This window comes from Felis catus, chromosome B3 (genome assembly GCF_018350175.1).
Source record: "Felis catus isolate Fca126 chromosome B3, F.catus_Fca126_mat1.0, whole genome shotgun sequence".
NCBI lineage: Eukaryota > Metazoa > Chordata > Mammalia > Carnivora > Felidae > Felis > Felis catus.
Genome location: NC_058373.1, coordinates 33,174,932 through 33,200,265, shown reverse-complemented (window position 1 = coordinate 33,200,265; position 25,334 = coordinate 33,174,932). Strand labels below are relative to the sequence as shown.

Here is a 25,334-nt window from a genome sequence, read left to right as displayed (position 1 = left end):
CCTATGATCACAGTCTTACTTCCAAAACTAGTTTGAAACTAGAGAAGGAACCTCAAGGCCAAGTTCCTGTGTAGTACGAACATAGCTTCTGCTGCAGCAGCCCCGACGGATGGTACGCCAGCAATTTGCTTGAGGGCCAGTCCCCATTTTGCACTTGAAGTGTCCTATAATTACCATAATTTAAAGGTGAGGACACCTATTGCCAAACCAAACTATGGAGTTTTTTATGTTATGACTCTGTCTGTTTTGACATTGAAGCAGCGGCTAAGTGAGCAGGAAACTCTTCAGTTCTCGTATCTCAGAAGTAAACACCAAGGTGTCAGAAGCAATGCCCTGGCCCATGCAGCTGGTATGTGGAAGAACCAGGATTTATACCCTGAGCAGCTGAGAAAGCTCACTCTTATATCAGTGTGTAGTCTCTTGTGCCCATGAATGAAAAGGTCTTGGTGAGAAATGATTAGGGTATGAACTGAGAGATGGAGTAGAGGTGAGGGGGCTTAGAGTTTAGGAAGTGAAATCAGTAGAATACTATTGGGGACTGGATGTAGCAGGTTAAGAGGACTGTCAGAAGGGCATCCACTGCTGGGAGAGTTCCATAAACCAGGGAAGAGGAATACGGGGGACACCAGTGGAGGCTTATGGGGTCTAGTTTTAGACGTGTTTATCTTTGAGACCTCCAGATGGTGACACTAGACAGTGGAATAGATTTCAGATGTGAAATCTGGCTTGAAGATCAAGGTGCAGGAGTAATTTAATTTGGGCTCTAGCTGAAAGCACAGATTTGAAAGGAGCCCCCAGGGAAAGCGAGGATGGGGGACCCAAGATGGGAAACCGTATTGTGACAGTGATAGAAGAGACAAAGCCAGGAGAGTGGTGTTGGGGAAGGCCAAGTAAGAAAAGGTTCAGGAAGGGAATGGTCACATGGAACCCTTCCAAGATACTGTCATCCCCACTCCATAAAGGAGGAAGCTGAGGTTGGGAGATGCAAAATGAATTTTCCAAGGTAAGTGGCAGGATCAGGATTTGAACTCCGATGCAAAGCTCCTGCTTTTTTAAGCGTTATCCATGCCTTTGTGGCATACCTTATTCTTATTTTTTTTTGATATTTCTAGGCTACATGGTTCATCTGAGTTTTCTCAAATTGCCACAAACCTCAAAAAAAACCTTTCCAATGTATTTACTGAAAAAAAAAAAATCCACATGTAAGTGGACCTGTGCAGTTTAAACCCAAGTTGTTCAGGGGTCAGCTGTACTAGGTTACACCTGCCCAACCTTTTGTGCATGTGGGTTTGCGTTTCTCTCTCTGTGAGAAAGGAGCTTTTCGATCTCTAGTTGTGGGAGTTGCTCTTGTCATAATTTTTCACAGAATTAGGAAAATGAGGCAAAGTACATGGTCACAAAATACAGACGTGGTTTTAGATGGCTTGAAAGTATAGGTATGAACTAGCAATGGGAAAAGTGCCCTTTTTACTGAATAGTATTAGTACAAAACTTTGGAATATAAGATTACAGTCATTTTGTTTTTAAGGAAGAATCATTATCCGATAATGGCAGAGTAGCTCATGTTGATCAGTCCTCCACAGATAACAAGTGTAAACAAGTGGGTAAATATAAAGCACTATCTTGGTTTAATTTTTTTTAAAAATACTGTGACTGGGGCAGCTGAGTGGCTCAGTTAAGCATCCAACTCTTGATTTCGGCTCAGATCATGATCTCACGGATCATGAGATCAAGCCCCACATCGGGTTCCACACTGACAGCCAGGAGCCTGCTTGGGATTCTCTCTCTCCCTCTCTCTTGCTTAAATAAGTAAACATTAAAAAAAAAATACTGTGACTGTTCTAAGCAAAAAATTATATTGTGAGGTTTAACATAAATAAATGTAACTAAAGGAAGGGCGGGTACATGGAACTCAATGAGTGAAAAAGGTTTTTATATCTTCCATGATGTGGTACAAAGTTATTCCTAATAGTTTGTGAAACGTTAAGGATGCCTAGAGCAACCGTTAAAAAGATGCAAAGAATTATAGCTAAAAAGGTGAGAGAAAAAATATTAAAAAAAATATTCAATTAACACCCTCCTCACCACTAACGGGCAGGAAAGGAAGAATAGAGGAACAAAAAAGGAAACAAAGAAAAAAATAGCAAAATGTTAAATAAATCCAATCATGTCCACAATTACATTAAAATGTAATTAGACCAAAAAAAGTACTTGGACTAAACATTCCAATTGAAGAGTAAAGAAAGGATAAACCCAGCTATCTGCCACTAAAAGCGAAAGGATGGAGAACGTCGTATCTCAAGCTACAGGCCTAAGTCCAGAGTGCTATATTGATGCCAGATAAAGTAGATTTCAAAACCAGGAGCATTACCAAAAATAAAGAGGGACATTTCATAAAACCGCTCAATTCAGTAGAAGAAACATATATAGTATATGCACTTAACAGCATTGCTTCAAAATACATGAAGTAAAAACCGACAGAATTAAATCCCCAGTCATAGTTGGATATGCTGGCACTCCCTCTTTCTGCAGTTGTTACAATTAGGAAGTGTAAAAGTACACATGAACCACCTTGACCTAACTGACATTTAGAGAACACTAGACCCTGCACATAGTGCATTCAGCAGGACAGAGCATGTGCTGGGCCACATGACAGGTCTCAGAGTCGAGAGACTGAAATTTACACAATATGTTGACCACAGTGAAATTCTATTAGAAATTAACAAGATGTTTAGAAAACCCCTAAATATTTTGAAGTTAAACACACTAATAACTCACAAGCCAAGAAAGAAATCAAAAGAGAAAATACTTTTACAATGAAAACAAATCACAATTTGTGGGATTCAGCTAAAGGCAGTGCTTACAGGGAATCTTATAGTTGTAAATGCTTGTATCGGAAGAGAAAGGTAGAAAATCAGTGGTAGAGGTTCCTACCTTAAGCTAGGAAAAGAGCAAAATATACCTGAAATAAGAGTAGACAAATATTAAAAATCTAAAAAGCCAAAAGTTTGTGGGGAAAAAAAATGACAAGGGGCACTTGGGGTGGCTCAGTCGGTTAAGTGACAGACACTTGATCTCTGCTCAGTTCATGATCTCATGGTTTGTGAGATCAAGCCCATGTCAGGCTCTGCGATGACAGTGTGGAGCCTGCTTGGGATTTTGTCTCTCCCTCTCTCCCTCTCAAAAAATAAGAAAGCAACAACAAAACCGCAGCTAAACTAATGAAGGAAGAAAAGAGACAAATCACCAATAAGAGGGAACAGCATTACAGATAGTATGGATGAGAGAAAGATCAAGGAATATGAACAATTTTAGAACAAAACAGACAACTTGTATGCAACAGACAAAATCTGAAAAATAACTTACCGAAATTGAAATGAGGAAATGTAAAACCTTAGAAGTCCTATTCAAGGGGCACCTGGGTGGCTCTGTCGGTTAAGCATCCAACTTCGGCTCAGGTCATGATCTCACGGTTCATGGGTTCGAGCCTCGCATCGGGCTCTGTGCTGACAGCTCAGAGCCTGGAGCCTGTTTCAGATTCTGTGTCTCCCTCTCTCTGCCCCTCCCCCGTTCATGCTCTGTCTCTCTCTGTCTCAAAAATAAACATTAAAAAAAAATTTTTTTTAAAGTCCTATTCAAGAAACTGAATTTATAAATCAAAACTTACCTGAAGCAAACTCTTGGCCCAGATGATTTAGCTGGTAAATTGTATTAAATCCAACTTGACAAAAATTTTTAGAAAATAGGAGCAAAAACTTTCCAACTTGTTTATGAGGCCAGTATAACCCTGGTATCAAAACTGGACAAAGACATTACAGAATAAGGAAACTGCAGGCCATTCTGCATGAACATAGGTACAAAAGTCCTTAATATATTAGCAAATCAGTACTAGTGCATCAAATCCAGCAATATATAAAAAGGTAACTCTACGTACATCACGACTGAGTTGGGGTTATCCCAGGAAGTTAAACTCTTGGTTTAATATTTGAAAAAGTAGTTTCATGTGTTAACAAAATAGAAAAGTCACACAGTTTCAGTAGATACAGAAAAAGCAACTTTTAAAAAGCCATCATAAAACCCCAGCAAATCAGGAATAGAAGGTGGCATCAACAACTTGACAAATGGCATCTGTGGAAAAAGGTGCAGTATCACATTTAACAGTAAAATATTGAATACTTTGCCCCTAAGAAGAGGACCAAGGTAAGGATGTCCGCTTTTACGACTTTTGTTCAACATTATACTAGAGGTTCTGGTCAGTGTTCTAAAGGCAAGAAATAAAAAGGCATAGGTAGAAAAGGGCATGGTTATTTATATAGAAAAACCTAAGGAATCCTAAAAGCAAGTAAATGAAGGTGCCACCAGTGATAACTAGATTTGGCAAGGTCAGTGTTCAAAAATCAATTGTTTCCACCAAGGAACTGTTTGAAAAGGAAATTCCAAAAAAATCCATTTACAATACTGTCAGATACTACTGACATGAAATACTTAGGGATGAATTTAACAAAATACATGTAAGGCCTGTACCCTGAAAACTACAAAGCACTGTGGTGAAAAAGACCAAAATAGGCCATGTTCACACACTGGGAAACTAAGTCTTGTTGAGATCAAAATTCTTTCCAAATAGGTTCGTGGATTCCTAGAAGCCCAACAGGTTTTGGGGTGGAAATTGAGAGCTGGTTCTCCAATGTGAGGGAAATACAAAGGACTCAGCACACCCAAGGCAATCTTGAACAAAGTTGGAGGACTTACCTCACTTCCAGACTTGACCAAAATCGCAATTACGTGGTGCTGGCATGGGGAGGTGAGGGTGCAAATAGATCAGTAGGTCTTTTCAACAGTGCCAGAACGACTGGACAGCGGTGTAGAAAAAAGTGGGTCTGATCCTAATCTGTTACCATCCACAAAAGTAACTCAAAATAGATGATGGACCTAAATGTAAAACCTAAAATTTTTACAGTTCCTAGAAGAAAATAATGAGACTACAGGTAGGACAGGAATAGTCCAGTGCTTCAAACTAATAAGCCATGAAGAAAACGAGTATCAGACTACAGACTGGGAGCATATTCTGGGAAAACAGTCACAAAATATATCTGACAAAGAGTTTATATCCAGGATATATAAAGAACTCCTACAACTCAAAACGAACCACCCAATCAACAGCATATATAAAATAACCCAATTGTGGGGGGCAGGGAATAGACATTTGCACATGTCACAAAGATACATGAATGGCCAATAAACACAAAGAATGTTATAGATGCAAAATAAAACTGCAATGAAATGCCACTCTGTACCCTCCAAAATGGCTACAATTAAACTGACAATTCCAAATCTTGGGGACGTTGAGAAGCCACCAGAGCTGTCCTACATCATTAGTGGGAGTAAAATGGTGTAGCCACTTTGGGGTGATGGGAACATTATGTACCTGGATAGGCATGTGGGTTAGATGGGCACATACATTTGTCAAACCTACTCAATGGTACCCTTGAAATTTGTGTAGCTTCACTGTATGCAAATCTTTACCTATGACAAGACTCCAAAGTGAAATGTTAAATCATTGTGGTAACTTCTCAATGTTTTAAAAACAGTTCTAAAGAGACCCAGGAAATCACCTGTTCAGTTTAGTAACAGTGACAATTCTTAAACTTTTAAATATGCACCACGTACCATGCTATTTTGCACAGCATTCTCCTTTAATCAAGAACCCTAAGGATACAGACTACACCCCGTTTTACAGATGAGGAAAGTAAGGCTCAGCGCAGGTAACATGCCCTGTCACACACGTCATCTCAACACCCCGCATAGAATTTGGATTTCTTCTGATGACTCACCTTTCCCCACTAAACTCGACAATAAAATGCAAACTCAATCTGCAAGGTAGAGATTACCGATTTTTGGCCAGATTCTGAGATCAGTAGTGTTTTGTGTGCTGGCGCTATTCCCTGGCTTTAAATCAATTTCAAGCAAACGTAAGAGTGTTAGAACATTTTTAGGAAGGCTCATTTCTCACCAGGCACCCTTTCCTAGTCCGGTGGATCTTCACCCTTCTTTATATCAAGTCATATGTGGAAACTTTTGTAAAATACAGTTTGGAGCGAAGGGTTGAGAGGCCTGAGGCCTGCTTGTATCCTGCCCTGCCAGCTCACTTCCACAAAGCCTGTCCTAGGTCATGAGTCCAGTCTTCCTTCCAAAGATTAGCTGACTCCTCTAAAGGGTGGACGTTCAGAGGAGCGCATGTACGTTCCCGACTACACGCATTCAGGCACATGTAAAGATTCACAAAAAGAGTACTTGCCCCTGAGTAGGATGCATCTTGATACCTTTTTTGTTAACCACCAAATTGATTTCGTGACTATCAATACTTCAAGACCCATCTTTTGAAAAATATTGCTCTAAGGTACGCGCTGATTACACTTTATTGACAACACCAGAGCAAACTGGAGAACTCGCATAGACCAAGGGCAGGGGCCAGTAGACACAACTTCTATAGAGACAGATGGTAAGAAAAAGTCACATGGAAAACATCTCAGTGCTCTCCAAGTTTTAGGTTTATAACGTAAACAAGGAGTTATTCCAATTCTTGGGAAAACAAATCTCTTCTCACTTAAGCCTTTCTAATACAAATAGGCTAGAAAGTCGGTGTTTATTTTTAACCTAAGTTGGAAGCAGAGACTGATGAAATAGCAGCCAGAGATTTCCTTAATAAGCTATTTGAGTTTCAAGCTCTAGGCTTACATTTTCTTTGAAGGAGTAATCAAGCCTTTCCTTCTTATCCAAAACGGGAAAGGAGAGGTCATAAATGAAGAATCTGAGGTAGCTTTGCAGTTCTAGAAGCTGCTATGAGCCAGGTATGAAATGGTCACCCCTGACCTAAGTGGGCCTGCCACCCACTGCCATATTTATACTGTTCTTTGAACAACTGAGAAGACTCACCAAACACTTTCAAACTGTTTCACAGCGGCTTTGCTGCTTGAAACTACTGTCTTCTGTCGCCTTAAACCAACAGAGGACAGACCTATATATAGCTCAGGCTTAGTGTGTGGGGCTGCCTGCCCAGTGAAAGGAAGACAAGATAACCAAACACCTGAAGAGCAGAGGTCAGAATGATTCATACTTTACCTGGCTCCAGAGTGGTGGGGAAAGAAACAAAATCACAGACTTAGGATTCCTGAAATGTAAATTATTTTTAATACATTTAAAAGCACACAGAAGTCTCCTTGATTTATAAAAAAATAAATACATGACAGATTTATTCATGATCTTGGGGCTCTTATGAGGTAAAACTTTTTAATGGATGTGGTGCGTCGATGTAAAACAAACATGATCTGTTACACACAGAAGCATATTCCAGTTGTAAAAGCAAATTCCTTCAAGGATCCGAACGAAGATCAGTCCTCTACTGTGGAAAGTGTGTCCAGAGCTGGGGGAGGGGACCGGGCCCAGGCTGGGGTCCTCTGACCAGCCAGCCTACAACCTCCAGAGCCAGGGCACGAAGACAGGGCCCAGCAGCTCCCATGGCCGCTCTGCAGGTCAGCCAGGCTTCTGAACAAATGACGAACTCGGGCCCCCGCAAAGGCTGCACAGGGCTCCCAGCCTCTGCTGTGACTGTGATACACGGGAGTGACTGTTTTGTCCTCATTTGTGGCTCTGTCTTAAGGTTGAGAGCAGAAGACTCAGAAGGTGTGCTCATTAAATATTTTCATTGTAACACTGAATGGAAATCAAGATCCTGCCCATGAGTGCGGAGCCCAGAAAACACGGGACCCTCACGCTGGGCTTTACTGGAGACCGGGAGTTCGGGTGAGCGAGCATTCGCTTCCTCAGGGGAACAGGGGAAGTGCTTTCTCCAGCTGACATGCTCTCCAGGGCAAAGTCTGGCCTAAGATACTTGGCAAGCCTGCGTAAAATGGGAATATGGAAATCAAGTTTTACCCCCGTAACACGCAACATAAAAAACCAAAAATCCAGTCTCGTTAGTAGACAGCTAAATTTTGATTAAAACCTGAAATGTTTTTGTGAAATCTTCAACAGGCTGGAATGTATCTGATACAGTTTAATCTGTTGTCTCTTTGGCTATCTTTCAATTAGATCTAGAATCTGTTCTGACACCCTCCATCCTATTTCGCCTGTAGTTCTTACATCGGCTAGCTCTCCTCAGGGAAGTGGCCACCTCCCTAATAGTGAGGGCGGGCCTCTGAATAGAAGAGGCCTTCGGCAGAAATGGCATCTCCGAGGCCCACGGTTCGAATGGGATCTTTACACACCAGTACTGGTGTGAAGTGGAAGGATACCCCCTCCCTGTGCCACTCTGCAACCGGCCTGCTGGGGTCTATCACGATCCTGGAGCCGGCCTCTGAGTGGGAAGTCATGAACTCGCGGGGCGCCCTCAGGGACACTCGGCTGGCATCTATGGTCTCTGTCGCGCAGGCCTGTGTCCCGGCTACGCGAGCTCCCGCAGCCACAGCTGCCAGCTGGTTGGCCCAGTGTCCATCTACGGTTGCCAGGATGTGGTAGACCAGCGTGTGGAAATGGATCCTGGTGAGGTCTGAGGCTCTGCTTTTACTCCTCCCATGTTCCTTCAAGATCCAAAAGAGGATGTCGCTGACCATACCCACATCAGGGACACCATTCCAGGAAGAGAGGGACGAGTGAGGTCCAGATGCCGCCTGGCTGAGAAATAACAGCTCCTGTTCGTTCAGCCCAAGGGAAGTCACCGCGGGGAAGACCTGCTAACAGAAACAAAACAGAGGTTTCTTCCTGATGAACATCCAACTCCCAAGATGCCTCAGGACACAGCCAATGACTGAAGTCAGGGAAGGCAGGCAGTATGGCATCTTTCTTCCTACCACAGGACTCCCCACCCCTGATGCACACGCTGGGGAAGTGACGGACCACAGGTCGCTGCTCTGGCTACTGTACCTCTAACTACACCCTCATTATCACTTGGGATTTGACCAGAAAGTTGCAGTCACACCGTTTTAGACTCAGTCTTCTGTTATATTCATCTAAGACAAAGGGCAGAGGGAACACATATTTCGTATTGCTTTCCATGGGCCTCGCTTTTGCCTTTGCATACACAGCAGACCCTCTTCCTACTGGTGGGACGGGGTTCCCGGTTCCTGAACACCAGCAGGTGCTGTACCAGTAAAATGAGGGCCCTACCAACACAGTCAGGGTCACATGGTTCCGTGTACACAACACCAAGAAGCAAGGAGAAACATTTCAGGTTAGAGCTAAGCTTTTTAAGCAGGTGTGGGGTAGGGAAGACTGTATTCAGTAATAACCGTGTGCAAAAGGGTACTGAATGGAAGCCACTAAGCCTGTTTCTGTCTCAAGGGGAACCACTGTGTCTAACTCACTATCTCTTACTCAGCACTTCTCTCCTTAGAGCCAGAGAACTGCACATAAGGTTGTGCAAGAGAAAGGAGCCCCTGGAGGGAGGGCAGGAGGGGGAGGGGTATGTGTGGGTGCATGTGAATATATTTATTATTTAAAAACCAATGGTCTAGGGGCGCCTGGGTGGCTCAGTCGGTTGAGCGTCTGACTTCGGCTCAGGTCATGATCTCACAGTCTGTGAGTTCGGGCCCCATGTAGGGCTCTGTGCTGACAGCTCAGAGCCTGGAGCCTGTTTCAGATTCTGTGTCTCCCTCTCTCTCTGCCCCTCCCCTGCTCACACTCTGTCGGTCTCTCTCTCAAACATTAAAAAAAAAAAAAAAAAAATTAAAAAAAAACACAAAACAACAAAAAGAAACAAAAAACCAATGGTCTGTACCTTTGCCAATGTAATAGCACCTCCATTTATGGCATGTTGTGTGCCGGGCCCTGAGTGGATGGCTTTATTTCGTTCCATTCTTACTGTAACCCTCTCAAAGGAGAGATCGCCTCTGTTTTACAGATAAGGGAACTGAGGCTCAGAAAGGTTAAACAGACACACAGAAAATGAAATGAAAATGGCTTTTTTTTAAGTGAAAAGATAACCTCAAAAGAGAAATGCAAATTAAAAACTCTACTGAGAAATAGCAAGTGTGAAACCCAACGTAAACCGTGGGCTGTGGCGACCTGAGTGTAGGGTCAGGCACTCACAGCTGTGACACTGCAGGGCAGCAAGGTGCCGACGGGGGAGGTGGCGGGCTTGTGTGTGGCAGGTATATGGGAATGCACCACGTGCTACTCACTGTTGCTATGAACTAAAACTGCCCTAAAAAGTAAAGTCTATTAAAAGAAGGCACAAATATTCAAGTATTTTTCACCTATCAGATTGGTAAAGAATACAAGTTTCTAATCACATTCTTGTGGCAAGGAAAAGAGGGAATAAACACTTGTAAAGATTTCTAGCAGCAGGAAATGGGCACAGCTCTCATGAAGGGTGTCTTGGCAGCATTAAATTTACAAAGACCTTCTCTGCTCCACCTAACAGCTCTTCTGAGAATTCAACATATGTACCTACTTGCTCTTGGGGAAATGAAAATCCTATACAAGTTTCTCCCCTGCACCTCCTGATGGGCCAGCAAAGGACAGAAACCAAGATGCCCAAGATGGTGCAGGCTAAGCAACCTGGGCTCCCTTTCACTGCCTGGCTGTGAAAAGACAGGATGCTTCCCAGGGGATGGTGGAGAAAAGGTCTCCAAAGTCCCATCAGTGAGAAAAAGCAAAATGCATAATGGTCTGTGTTCGGTGTGCTGTGCTATCTTTTGGGGTAAAAAAAGGACAAAAAAATAAGGATATATTCCCACATTTGCTTATACTTGTACACAGTGACTCTGGTAGTATACAGATAAAACCAAGAACGTTACTAACAGTGGCAGGGAGACTTCACTGTATCTTAGTATTTTTTGGGTTTTGAACCACATGAATATATTACCCATTAAATAGGTTAAATACTAAAACAATGAAAGGTTAAGTAACTTGCCTAAGTTGGTAAGGCTAGAGAGCGGCAAACTGGCATCCCAACCCCGGCTTCCGAAGTCTGTGTTCAAGCACCACACTCCCAGATCTACCTAAGCACTGCTGTTGTCGAGAGGCAGGAGTTGAATACCTTGGTGCCTGGTGGTAAGGGAGTGAAGCTCCCCCAAAATTCTTCTCCTCTGAGCTTCTGGAGTTTCAACTGAAAGCAGCTGAGCTGGACCTGTGGTTTTTCTCCTTGGCGTTCTACCGCAAAAACCATTCACTTTCAACTTCTCCACTCCGGGAGAAACAGGACCCACAAAATCCATCAGTTACGCTGCCATACTTCTAACCTAGTAAGAGATCCTGTTCCAGAATGGCCATGACTCCTTATCTGGATCTCCATGGCCCCAGGACTGCATGACAGAATATCCACACCTCAGTAAGCCGGCCCCTGAGCCCAAAGAGCTGGCCCCACTGGACAACGGCACTTCTCAGCAAGGCCCACGAGGGTGAGTGCGCCAGAGGGCCTCACGTGCTGCCCATGTGTGGTTACCTGATGCACAATGCTCCTCATGAGCTCCCTGTTGGTCATACTGGCCAGCTCTAGGTGAACTGGAATACCAGTGGGGATGTCAGAAATGGAGGTCACAACCTGCGAACAGAAGAGGGCAGCGGTGCCATTAAAGACAGATGTCACGCAAGAGGGAAGAAAGGGTCAAGGCCGAGAGGCAGTGCCTCGGGTCACTGCCTTCTTTGCCTCATCATGAAAGCTCTAAGCCTCGGGAGTCACCACAGCCTCCAGACAAGGGACACTGTTCCCAACAGGGAGGCGCTGGGGTCACAGACTCAGGGCACTGAGAACCGCCCCTGTCTGCTCACAGAGCCAGCCTATTCCTGGGGGCCTACGTGGAGCGGCTGGCTCCAACCGCTGCAGAGCCTGCAGGAGCCGCGGCACAGCTGATGTGAACAGATGACACACACGACAGAGGACGCAGACCACAAACACCGCGGCAGCCACGTCCAGCATAGCGCAGGGTGCAGAGGCTCAGGCAAGAGGTCCTGCCCTGTCCTACTCAGGCTGCCGTCCGTGTGCCTGAAAAGAGCACCAGGAGGCAGGCCTCAGAGCCGGCTGCCACGAAGGGTCCTGCGGAGGCCAGGACCGAGGACCAGGCAGCGCAAGCGGCAGAGGCGGAGAGAGGCAGGAACCTGAGGAAAAACGCCAGCTGAGATCCGTGAGATTCTGTGGCAGTGCTATTACCTCCAAGAGCCTCTTCCTCTGGAGCTCCTTGCTTTGTCCCTCCATCATGTGCAATCCAGAGAGGACCACCAGGTCTGGCTGAAACTCCTCCAGGCTAGACACAAACACCTCCAGCATATTCATGGCCCCGTTGGAAAGGTCGTGGGAGAAGATGAAGCGGTTGGCATGGGGAGCTTTTAACCGGCCCCACTCCTCCCCTAGAAAAGCCCAGTCAACACAATGGGAAGAAAAGGAAGAGGCTTTAAGTCTCCTAGCTGTGGGGGGCTAGCAGGGGCCTCACTGGAGCCCTGGCTCTGGGCATGCTGGCCGCTGGCTGCTGGCTGAGTGCAGCCCAGCTACAAGGGCCCAGCCAAGCACGGCGCTGCATCCAGGAGGACCGTGGCCAGTAACGAAACAAACAAACCAAACCCCAACCCCAACCCCAGAAAACAACACACGCGTCCTGGGTGCTCTATGCCTTTGGCAAGGGGCTGGCAGTTAGTCCCGGGAAGGCTCCACTGCCCGCTGAGCTCTCACATACAGGATACCTGTGTCTCTGCCTACGGGACATGCTGTCTTTCTTGAAGCACTTGCCGACTTGCAGCTGTGCCCCGACCACCTTTCAGTTAGCCAGGACCTACAGAGGCTGAAATTCCAAGAGTCAGGCTGACTGCAGCCTTTCCACCCTGTTGTCACGGGTGGTTTCCCCGCACTTGATCCAGAAGGCAAGAGTATCTGGCTGCTCTAGCTTCCTGTGAGTGAGCTGCTTTGGAATAATGCCTGCTCCAGACCAAGGTTAAATGCTACTTCCTCCCTAAGTGGCTGCTGACTGCTCCAGCCTGAGGTGTATCCACAGAGATTTCCCTCCATATGGTTTGAATAGCATTTTGCTTTGAGCTATCTCTTCTACTTCTACTGTTCTGAACTAGTATTCAAACTTATACCATCCCTTAACTTCTTACACATTTGTGCCACATCTCCCCAAATGGAATGCCAGACTGTACGCCTCTGATTCTCGCAGTACTTGTCACAGGCCCCTGCGGAGAGAGCCACTCAGCATCTGCTGAACTGACGCCAGCAGAGGGAGGCCAGATCCACAGTTGGCTGGGTCTTCTGGTGGGGGGAAGGAGCTTAGGATCTGGGCCTACCCACGGGAGTGGCTCTCAGCACCTGCCACACATCAGAATCTCCTGGGGAGCTGAGTTTTAAATGTCAGGTGGTGAGGCCCACCGCTGGAGATCCTGACGTGTAGGTGAGTGGAGAGCTACCTATTAGGACTCCACAGTTGCCAAGCATTTGAGGAGTGCGCTATGGCTGGGAGTCCTGAAGCAGGACAGGCGACAGGGGCCCTCCTCAGGCTCACCTGTGAAGCCTCACAACTGGAACACAGTGCTCTTTCTTCTCTCAAGACTTGATAGAAAATCTGGAAACTCAGTCAAGCCAAGGGCCACTGCTACTAGGCTTGCTACTGCTTAGGGCAACTCCTAAATGAGCCCCTGCCAGCATGGAGGTACTTCTAGAGACTCCAGGGGCAAGGATTTATTATCTAGGCTTATACAGCTTTTCCTCCAAATGAAGGATTCATCCCATTTACAAAATTAGAGTCCATACGCTGAAGCCTGGTTTCATACTGGTTCTAACATATTTCCTGGATGTTCCTTTAGAAAGTTCTTCCCCAAGGCAGGCAGACCCAGCAGAGGGTTTCCTCCTACTGCAGGCTGATTAACGGACTCCAGTCAGCAAACTGCTTCCTCCTTTCTACAACAGGCCTCCCCAGACAGAAGCCTTGCCTCTCCATGGGGAGTGTGCATGAGTGTGCAGGGCTGACTCTGGGGCGGGTGCCAAGGTGGGGAGAGCCCATCCTTCCTTTGCTTTGAGTTCAGCTTTACTGAATCCATTCCTCTGAAAAACATATTCTAGGTGTATAAAAATCTACGAAAGCAGAAAAAGACATTTCCTATTTACTAAACCCCAACACAATGGTTATGTCCGTTAAAATGCCACATGCTTTCAATTCCTGGCCGCCAGCTTACTAGTTGTCCAAAGAACATACCCAATAATGGTCCGCACAGCTGAGTGCAACACTCTCATCCTGCCTCATCTTCAAAGACCCAGAGCAAGCGCGGCCTCCCCTGCAAAGTCTGTCCTAACTCTGCCGATCCCAGTAGACTCGGCCGCTTCGGCCCCTGGGCCACTGCTGTAACTGCTTCAGGATGTGGCACATGATTTTGTAATCATCTGCTCAGGAGCCCATGCGCTGTCATGAGCTGTGAGCTGAGCACAGGGCCCATGTCTGTCACCAGCCCCTCCGGTCTCACACTGCCCCACATGCAGCTTGTGAACAAATGAATGAGCAAAGGAACAAGCGAATGAGAGGAAAGACTGAGGACTTCAGTGCCCATGACAACAAAAAATATGGATATGACTCCAAATCCCAACCACCATCCCCCAACTGACAAGACTCTGCACAAGGGGAGAAATCCACGCCAGCGTCCTGCAGAGGGCAAGACCTGGAACTGACCCTTAAGAAGCGAGGCTTCTGAGAGGCACTGCCTAACTTACCCCCAGAGAAAAAGCAACTTAGCATTCAAAGTAATTTCCCCAGGGAAAAAGGGAGAGAGGCAAAACACACAGGCCTCTGCAAGGCAAAGACAAGGAGGGAAGTGGAGAGCTGCTCCCTGGCTGTTCCCACAGGACACAGGACTGATGGAGTGGCCCGAGAGCGACAGAACGACTGGAACGCAGACAGGGTGAGCCGGGAACCTCCATGCCCCCCTGGTCTCACGGAGCTCCGAACGTGTTTCTCTAAGGGAGCCCTTCACTCAATTTACCATCCTGCCCTTCGGCCACGAAGTCAGCAAAACCTGTGCAGTGACTCAGTGGGTCCCGGGCCAAAGCCTGGAAACAAGCTTCTCTGGGCAAGTCTGGCAGAGGAGGAAGAGGAAATGAAAGGTGACAAATCCTCTCTGGGAATTTATTCATCGAAATTTGAGAGAAGCTGGGGACGGACTTCTGTAAGAGAAGTGACCCGAGGGCTTCTGCCCAGACTAGGTTCCCTCCAGGGCCAGTAGACTGTAACTTCATGTGAAGTTCAATGGGAAGCCCTGCTTTGTTCTAAGAAAATAAGACCCAGGAAAGAAAAACTGAAGTGTGGGGTTCATAAACCCAAGGATGGAGATAGTCTCCTTTCAAGACAAGCTGTGCCATCTTCTTACCTCCACATGAGGCATAGCTGTCAAATCCAATAGCAAAATCATACTGAAGAGAGCAGTCTCCCCACCCTGCGGTCAACAGGGAACATGACAGAAACCAGGAACTAGAAAGGTCCCCAGTTCACCATGTGAGCGCCAGCAGGGTGCAAGTGACAGGACCCCGGAACTGGCAGCAGCAGCAGCACCTCAAAGGCATTGTTATCTCTTCTAGACCCTTCCAAGTCAACAGTCCTGTTCGTGCCTTCCACTGAAGGAGCTCACAGTACACAGTAACCTCTTAATCTTTACCACAATCTTCAGGCAGTAAGAATGATCATTCTGAGTTTCTGAGAAACTCAAAACTTGTATATGATTAAATGTGAACTGCCCACTGCAACACCTTGTCCATAATGTTCAGATCTTACCCTTCCTAAAGTTAGGAAGCTTCCTGCTCCCAATAAGCACCCAAGAGAGAACCAGAAACAATTCCTTTTTTCATACATGGAGAAAAAACCAATTTTTAAGAAACACTCTATTTCATATCTTAAAGTTAATTACTCTAGAAGGTGAGGTTCTCTTAATTGACTTGGAAGCAGTTCACTGAAGCTTATTAAGTACTGCTTTAAGGGACCAATTAGTCTGTTTATATGCTTGACTCTTTAACTTAATAATGTGTTGAATCAGAAATTCAAGAGTCTGAATACCGAGCAGAGAAAAGATCCAACAGCAAATACACAGAATTAAATACAGTTAAAATGTTTAGGTATTTAGGATTCTCTGAGAATCTGATCTGTAGTTTATGTAACACGCAAAATCTACTGGGAATGATACCAGATGAGCTGGATTTGGACTGATAAAACACTGGAATATTATATAATGGGAAATAATATAAGTGTTGTGAAATACAAACACTTCCACTTCCACACCCAAGGGAAAATAAAATGCTTCAAAAGATGTTTGCCAGAGGCTTGGAATCAATCAATCCTAAGCAGCTTGGAACAGTTGGCCAGAAAAGCCTAGGGCACAATCCAGCACAGTGTTGAACAGATGTTACCTGCCCTTCTCTTTCCTTAGTAATAAAGAAAAACTTTGTATATTTATGTTTAACACATTTTCGCTCAAGATGCCTACTTTCCTATCGCCTGATTTCTCTTGGGTTTAGATCAGTTGTTTGTAGATCTGAGAATTTTCTTCAATATTGGAATACTCCATCATTCTTGAGACAATGGCCAGTATCAGCTCAGCAGAAGCAAGAGGTCAGGAAACTTTCGGTAAAGCAAGAAAGGGTCCCACCAATTTACAAAGATAAATTTCCAGCATAGTCACACCCCAATCTGACAACACACGGTTCCCTGTCCAGTCTCACACCATTTACTTAGTCATTTCTCTTACCTGCTTGATACTCTAAAATAAGGTGGAACTCATCCACTTCCTGCAATGACTCTGGTGGAACAAATACATTATCATCAAGAAGTTCATGTAGCTTTGGGCCAACTGGACCGCAAAGAAGAACCTGGAGACAAGAAATAGGAAACCTTTCAGAAGACCTGTCCCTGTTCCCATGGAATCTATACAGTAACAGAAAAGGTACATCCAGACCACTTCTATTCATTTCAACAAAAAACTAGAATCCAAATCTAAATCCCAAAGTTTTTGGTCTGGAGGGGCTATTACCAGGACTTAGGCCTCTGGAAGGAATGGCCACCAGAAATGAGGGGCTGACAAAAGACCCAAGTAATACAGGTTAGGTACCTATGTAACTGCTGAATCTCCTACACCCTGCTAGGGACTGAATATTTGTGTCCTCCCCCAAGTTCCTATGTTGAAGCATAACTGCCAATGTGATAGTATTTGGAGACAGAGCTTTTAAGAGGTAAGTAAGGTCAAACGAAGTCATATGGGTGGGGTCCTAATCCAGTAGATTGGTGGCCTCCTAAGAATGGGAAGGGAGAGATAGAGCTCTCTTTCCAGCATACCCACTGAAGAAAGGCCATGTGAGGACACAGCAAGAAGGTGGCCACAAGCCAAGAAAGCAGCCCTCAGAAACTGGATCCTGTTGGAACCTTGATCTTGGACTTTCCAGCCTCAGAACTGTGACAAAATAAATTTCTGTTGTTTAAGCTGCCCAGTCAATGCCATTTTGTTGCTATGGCTGTCCAAGCAACCTAAGACCCACCCCACCTCCACTTTCTTTACTCACTCACGTCCTGTATCAGCAAACTGATACGGGATGTTGTCTGCTCAAAGCTGCCAGATAAAAGCAATTGTTTGACTTTTACACAATATAGAAAAGAGCCTCCCTAATCACAGGACCCAATTTGTGGAATCGGGCTCTTTATTGCACTCAGCTGTTATGTGAGCGGGCTAGCCTTCCAGAGATGGGAATTAAAGAGCACACCTCAATTCAGCAAGCTGGGGGGAAGGTGCTCTGCAACATTCCCCAAACCTTTTCTTCAACTCTAACCTGGGCCTCTCCCTGGCTATTCCTTCAAGAAGTCATTTCACATCTGCTGCTCTTCCTCAGTTCCCATAAGCTGCTGCTCCTGCCCTGACAGGTCTGGACCCCACTCCCAGCCAGACCAACAGGCTCAAAACCACCAAACAACGAGGGCTTGCACAGGGATGTAAAGGAATGTCCTCAGAGATGATCAACACCACTTCAGATTTAATACGCTCCACCCAGAAGCTTCAAAAGGCATTTACTTGCTAATTAACTGCTTGTTGGTACAACTACCGCTTTACTTCTTTTCTCTAATTCCTGGCCAGAGCTTCAGCCTCCAAGATGAGGCAACAAGGGCCAAATTTACCCTCCCGCCCAAAACAACCACAAAAAACAGACAAAATACTTGGAAACAATGGTTTTCAAAAACACTTATTAAACATTTAGCAACAAAGGACAATGAGCCATAACAGGAAAGAAAAATAAACCCAAAACAGAGTAAAACGTACAAATGCCCCATCAATAACCTTAAAAGATTTTCCAGATATACACAATCTGAAAGAATTCATTACCAGCAGACCTGCACTATAAGAAACGTTAAAGGAAATCCTTCACGCAGAAGGAAAATGATACCAGATGGAAATAAAGACCTAAACAAAGGAATGAAGAGCACCAGAAATGGTGACTCTGGATAAGCACCTAAGACCTTTTTCTTATTATTTAAACCTCTTCAAAAGATAATCAACTGCTTAAAGAGCAATACTAACAACACAGATGAGGTTTACAATATACACAGAAGTAAACCATATGACAATAGCACTATAAAGACGGGAAGGGAGAAATGGAAGCACCTATCTACTATATTTATATTATACATGAAGTATGATATCACTGACAACAGACTGTGACAGCTAAAAACATACACTATAAATCTTAAGGCAACCACTATAATAACAAGGAATTATAACTAATAAGCCAAAGAAGATAATATGAAAGCTAGAAAATAATTCAAAAGAGTGCAGAAAAAGAGGAAAAAGGGAAGATAAAGAGCTTGGACAGAGAATAATAGCAAGATGTCAGATTTAAAGTTATCTAATCTATTAAGAAATACATTAAATGCAAATGGCCTAAACAGTCCAATTAAGACAGACTGTCAAAGTGGATTAAAAACCAAGCCCCATGTGGTGCCTGGGTGGCTCAGTTGGTTAATAAGTAGCCGACTTTGGCTCAGGTCTTGATCTCATGGTCCATAGTTTCAAGCCCTATGTCGGGCTCTGTGCTAATAGCTTAGAGCCTGGAGCCTACTTCAGATTCTGTGTCTTCCTCTCTCTCTGCTCCCTCCCCTGCTCACACTGAGTCTCTCAAAAGTAAATAAACATTAAAAAAAAAATTAAAAAGCAAGCCCCAAATATATGTTGCCTACAAGAAATATATTATTTATTAACTAAACTATGAAATCTAAGTCACCATTTTATTTACTTTGCAACTACCACTATGTTGTTTTTATCTGGTTACATTATTACTATTATTTTTTATTGAAGTTTGGTTGACATACAATGTTACATTAGCTTCAAGTGTACAATATAGTGATTCAACAAGTCTATGTGTTTTGCTATGCTCACCACAAGTGTAGCTAGCTACCATACCTCATCCAGACGACGCTATAACAATGCCATCAACTAGATTCCCTATGCTATACCTTTCATCCCCATGACTTTTTCATTCCATAACTGGACGCCTGCACCTACCACTCCACTTCACCCATTTTGCCCATCCTCTCACTGCCCAAGCAATACATTTGAAATAAAGATATCAATAGGGAAAAAAGAGAAAAATGGGAAAAGATATATCACACTAACACTAATCAAAAGAAAGCTATGATAGCAAATTTTAATCAAAATGGATTCCAAAGAATATTTCAAAGAACATAAAATGACTTTCCTTATGCTTGGCAATGATAAAGGGGGTCAATTCATGAAGAGGATATAACAATCATAAATAGTTATACACTTAACAACAGAGCTTAAAAATACAGAGCAAAAAGGTATAGAACTGCAAAGGAAAAAAGTCTACAAGTACACATGTAGATGTCAATACCTGCCCCACAATAATTAATAAATCAAATAGACACAAAATCAATAAAAATACAGAAGACCTGAACAACATTCCCAACCAACTTGGTCTGACATTTATAGAACATTCCATTCAACGATAGCAGAATATACATGCTTTTAAGTGTACACGAGACTTCACCAAGATAGACCATTTTCTAGGCCATGCAAAAGTCTCAATAAATTTAACAGGAGTCAGAGAAGCACATTCTCTGACCAGAATGTAATGAAAATAGAAATCAATAAAAGAAAGATATCTGGAAACACCCCAAAATGTTTAGAAATGAAATCACACACTTTTAATAGTTCTTGGATGGGCTATCAAACAGCCCATCTCAAGAAATCACAGGGGTATTAGAAAGCACTATGAACTGAATGAAAAGAAAAACACACTGTATGGACATCTGAGGATGCAGTTAAAGAAGTATTTAAGGGGAAATTTATAGCACTAAATCCCTATATCAGACAACAGGAAAAGTCTCAGATCAATGACCTGGGCTTCTACCTTAAAGTAGAAAGAGAAGAGCAAGTTAAACAACATAAAAACTAATGAAATACAAAAGAAAAAAATAGAGAAAAACTGATAAAACCTAAAGCTCATTATTGATTAAAAAGATCAATAAAACTGATAAACCTCTAAGCAAACTGATCAACGGAAAAAAAAAAAAAGGATCATGAGGGGAACTTGCAAAGTATAAAGATCCTGAGCTCACCTCCTCCCACAGATACACTGAGGCTGCAACTGCATATAGAACAACTCTTCCTGAGAATGACCTGAAGAGCAGCAGGAACAACTCCTCCACATTAAAGACATAAAGAAAAAGACATGCTGAGAAGAGCAGAAGGGAAAGAGACACAGCCTGGTCGTGAACCAAATCATCGATGTGCTAACCCGCAAGTGGGAGGGATATCACGGATGTGGAGGTCTTCGCTGAGGAGTGAGGGGTTCAAACCCTACACTGGGCACTCCTTGCCCTATGGATCTGCATGGGAAAGAGAAGCCTCCGTAGTATCTGGCTTTGAAAATCAGAGGGGCTTAACTCTGGGGGAGCAGGAAGGTTATAGTAAATGGAGACTTCACTATTAAAGGGCCTGCACAGAATCTCAATCACTCCAAGACCCAGTGCAGAGGCAGCGGTTTGAGAAGCACCTGAGCCATGGAAGACATTTACTAATTTTAGGACATGTGCTGGAAGGACAGGGATCTGCAGGAACTTTCTCTGGGAACAGAAGCTTAGCAGGTCCCATTTTTTTGCCCTCCTTCAGCCTAGCTGGCCTGACACTAAGGACAGCCTAGCTGGCCTGACGCTAAGGAGCAAAAGTTCTAACACTATCTATCTACTTTACTACAACTGCTCACCCTGTTCCCACATTCTCCTGCAGACCTCTTCTGCCCAGCCTGCCCACCCTGGCAGGCACCTGTCTGAAGGGGCTCTTGCCCACCACACCTGGTAGGCAGCCTCAGCTGGGATCTGCAACCCTGCAAAGCGACTCCTGCCCCAGGTAGGGGCAGGCCACCCCAACCACCAGTACCCCTCATAGGCTAGGCCTCTGAAATAGCTAGGCAAAGCCCACCCACCAGGGTGCCTACAGCAGTTGCATCCCAGACACAATGGGTGGATGCGTGCAGCCCACAAGGCAACGCTCCGGAGTGCCTCTGCTTGACCAGGGGTGACTGTACTTGTGGGCCCCGAAGGATACCTTCTACATAAGGCCACCACCTTCAAGAGCACAAGATGTGGCTGAACTACCTAATATATAGGAACAAATACAGAGAGACAGAAAATGAGACAGAGAAATATGTTCCGAAGAAAGAAGTCAAGACCTCAGAAAAAAACGAAGTGAAACAGAAACAAGCAATCTACCTGATAAAAGAGTTCAATGTAATGGTCATACAGATGTTCACTGAACTTGAGAGAAGAGTAGATGAACTCAGTGCAAATTTCAACAAAGAGACAGAAAATAGAAAAAAGAACTAATCAGAACTCAACAACAACTGTGATGAAACATACACTAGAGGGAATCAACAGCAGCTTGGAGGTCACAGAACTGATCAATCTCAGAAGAGACAAAGGGGCAGAAAACCTATTTGAAGAAATAACAGCTGAAAACTTCCCCAACCTGGGAGAGGAAACAGACATCCAGGTCCAGAAAGCACAGACATCCTCAGACAAGATGAAGAAGCCAAGGAGGTCCACACCAAGAAGCATAATAATTAAAATGCCAAAAATTAAAGATAAAGAGAGAATCTCAGAAGCAGCAGGAGAAAAGCAACAAATTAAGCACAAGGAACATCTATAAGAATATCAGCTGATTTTTTCAGCAGAAACTGCAGGCCAAAAGGCAGTGACATGATATATTTGAAGAGCTGAAAGGAAAAAACCTACAACCAAGGATATTCTACTCAGGAGAATTATCATTCAGAACTGAAGAAGATAGTTTCCCAAACAGAAGGAGTTCACTACCACTAAACTGACCTTCCAGGAAACGTTAAAGGACTTCTTTAAGTGGAAAAGAAAAGGCCGTAACCAGAAGAAAATTATGAAAGAAAAAAACCTCACTGGTAAAAACAAACATACAGTAAAGGTAGTCGATCAGCCACTTATAAAGCTAGTGTAAATGCAAAAGACAATAATAGTAAAATAGTAAGATCAACTATCAAACCCCTGGTTTGTGGGTTCGAGCCCCGTGTCGGGCTCTGTGCTGACAGCTCAGAGCCTGGAGCCTGCTTCAGATTCTGTGTCTCCCTCTCTCTCTGCCCCTCCCCCACTTGTGCAAGCTCTGTCTCTTAAAAATGAATAAATGTAAAAAAACAAAACAAAACAAACCATTTTTTAAAAAAAACTAATAAAAATTTTGCATAGTAAAGGAAATCAAAAGAATGAAAAGGCAACCTACTGAATGGGAGAAGATATCTGCAAGTGATTATCCGATAAAAGGTTAATATCCAAAATATATAAAGAACTCCGGGGCACCTGGGTGGCTCATTCGGTTGAGCGTTCTGACTTCGGCTTAGGTCATGATCGCAGTTTGTGAGTTCAAGCCCCGCATCAGGCTCTGTGCTGACAGCTCAGAGCATGGAGCCTGCTTTGGAATCTGTGTCTCCCTCTCTCTGCCCCTTCCCTGCTCATGCTCTTTCTCTCAAAAATAAATAAATGTTAAAAAAAAAAAAAAAAGAAAGAAAAATGAAAAAAAAAAAAAACAAAAAAACCTCCTACAACTGACACCAAAAAAAAAAAAAAAATCTGATTTAAAAAATGGGCAGAGGGGGGCGCCTGGGTGGCTCAGTCAGTTAAGCGGCCAACTTCGGCTCAGGTCATGATCTCATGGTTCGTGAGTTCGAGCCCCGCGTCGGGCTGTGTGCTGACAGCTCAGAGCCTGGAGCCTGTTTTGGATTCTGTGTCTCCCTCTCTCTGACCCTCCCCCGTTCATGTTCTGTCTCTGTCTCAAAAATAAATAAACGTTAAAAATAAATAAAATAAAATAAATAAATAAATAAATAAATAAATAAATAAAAATGGGCAGAGGACTGGAACAGACACATGAAAAGGTGCTCTACATCACTAAACATCAGGGAAATGCAACATAAATCAAAATCACATGAGATCATCTCATGCATCTCAGAATGGCCAGGATCAAAAAGATAAGAAATAAAAAGTACTGACGAGGATATGGAGATAAAGGAACTTGGGCACCACTGATAGGAATGTAAACAGGTGCAGCTACTGTGGAAAACAGTACAGAGATTCCTTAAAAAATTAAAAATAGAAATACCACATGATCCAGTAATTCTACTTCTGGGTACTGACCCAAAGAAAATGAAAACACTAATTCAATGTTTGCTGCAGTATTATTTTCTGTCAACTCTACTTTAATTAAAAAAAAAAAACAAAAAAAAAACACAAAAAAAACAAACCGAGATGGGATGCCTGGGTGGCTCAGTCTGTTAAGCAAGTGACTTGATTTCAGCTCATGTCATGATCTCACAGTCGTGGAATTGAGCCCCGTGTCAGGCTGTGTTGGGCATGGAGCCTGCTTCGGATTCTCTCTCCCTCTCTCTGCCTCTCCCCCACTCATGCACGTGCTCTATCTTCCTCTCTCTTTCAAAATATATAAATTAAAAAAAAAAAAAAGATGAACTTCTCCCCAAAAAAGACAACATAAATTACCAATATGGAGAATGAGAGAGATAAGATCACTACAGATTCTACAGACCTTAAAAGGATAAGAGATAATCTTATGCCAATAAATTCAACAATTTAGAGGACATAAATTCCTTCAAAGATAAAACTATCAAAGACAATACCAGAAATACAAATTCTGAATTTCTCTGTATCTATTAAAGAAATCAAATGTGTTGTGAAAAACCTTTCCACATCAAAAACTCCAGGCTCAGAGAGTTTCACTGGTGAATTCTACAAACACTTAAGGAAGGTTATCATACCAAATCTATTTAAAGTCTTTTCAAAAAATATTGAAGTATCTCCCATCTCATTCAGTACTACCCAAATACCAAAACCAGGCAGATACACAAGAAAAATACAGACCAATATCCCTCATGAAAACTGATGTAAAATTTTTAAGCAAAATTTTAGTAAACTGAATCTAGCAATATATAAAAAGGAAAATACATCAGAACCAGGTGCAGTTTATCCTAAGGACACAAGGTCAGTTTAACATTTGAAAACCAGTGTAATTACCACATACCAAACTAGAAAAAGAAAACCATACAATCATCTCAATAAATGCAGAAGCAGCATTTGAAAAAATCCAACATCTATTCCTAATTCTTGGCTAAATAACATAAATACACTTACTAAACGCACTCTTTCTCCTTGCAGTCTGGTTTCTATTCCACCATTCCACTAAATATGCCTTTGCTAAATTCACCAGGGTCTACTTCTGAAAACACAATATAGCATGGTGATTAAAGAGTGTGGACTCTGGAGCTATACTACTTGGGTTCAAATCCCAGCTCTGTCCCTTACCAGGTGTGTGACCCTGAACAGCTGTAATTTCTCCATGCCTCATTTTTCCTATATACAAAATGAAGATAATAGTAAGACTTCCCTTATAGGGAGTTATGAGATTAAATGAGTTTATATCCAAAGCACAACAGTGAATGGCATTTAGTAAGAACTATGTAAGTGTTAGCTATTATTGTTACCTTTGGAAAATACCTAGCACTTAATCTCTGGTTGTTCTCAGATGATCACTGTCCATGCTGAGAAGCATTTCAGCAGTTTAAAGTAAATCTGAGAGTGCAGTGTGAGCGGTGAGGTCATGGCAGAGCTAGAATGTGAATCCTGGCTCAATCACTTACTGGCTAGGTGTCCTGAGGCACACTGCTTAACCCCTCTGGACCTCTTTTGTCATGTGTAAAAGGGTAATAGTACTTTATTTCTTCAGATTGTTGTGATGATTATGTACATGTCTCTTTTCTGGCCTCAATCTCCTACTAAGGCCAG

The 25,334-nt window shown here is 43.5% G+C and overlaps 1 protein-coding gene across 4 annotated transcripts in view; it reads right to left on the bottom strand.

Annotated features, from left to right (window-relative positions):
• Positions 1-7,165: 7,165 nt before the first annotated feature.
• Positions 7,166-25,334, bottom strand: part of ADPGK (ADP dependent glucokinase) — a 28,282-nt gene continuing 10,113 nt past the window's right edge. For 2 of the 4 annotated variants that reach the window (XM_045059048.1, XM_045059050.1), the window contains exons 4-7: positions 16,708-16,828; positions 12,146-12,342; positions 11,441-11,539; positions 7,166-8,729 (exon numbers count right to left, since the gene is read on the bottom strand). In XM_045059048.1, coding sequence (XP_044914983.1) covers positions 8,175-8,729; positions 11,441-11,539; positions 12,146-12,342; positions 16,708-16,828 — 972 coding nt within the window. In that variant the 3' untranslated portion in view covers positions 7,166-8,174. The remainder of the gene's footprint in view (positions 8,730-11,440; positions 11,540-12,145; positions 12,343-16,707; positions 16,829-25,334) is intronic. The other 2 variants (XM_045059049.1, XM_045059051.1) reach the window with 2 other exon arrangements.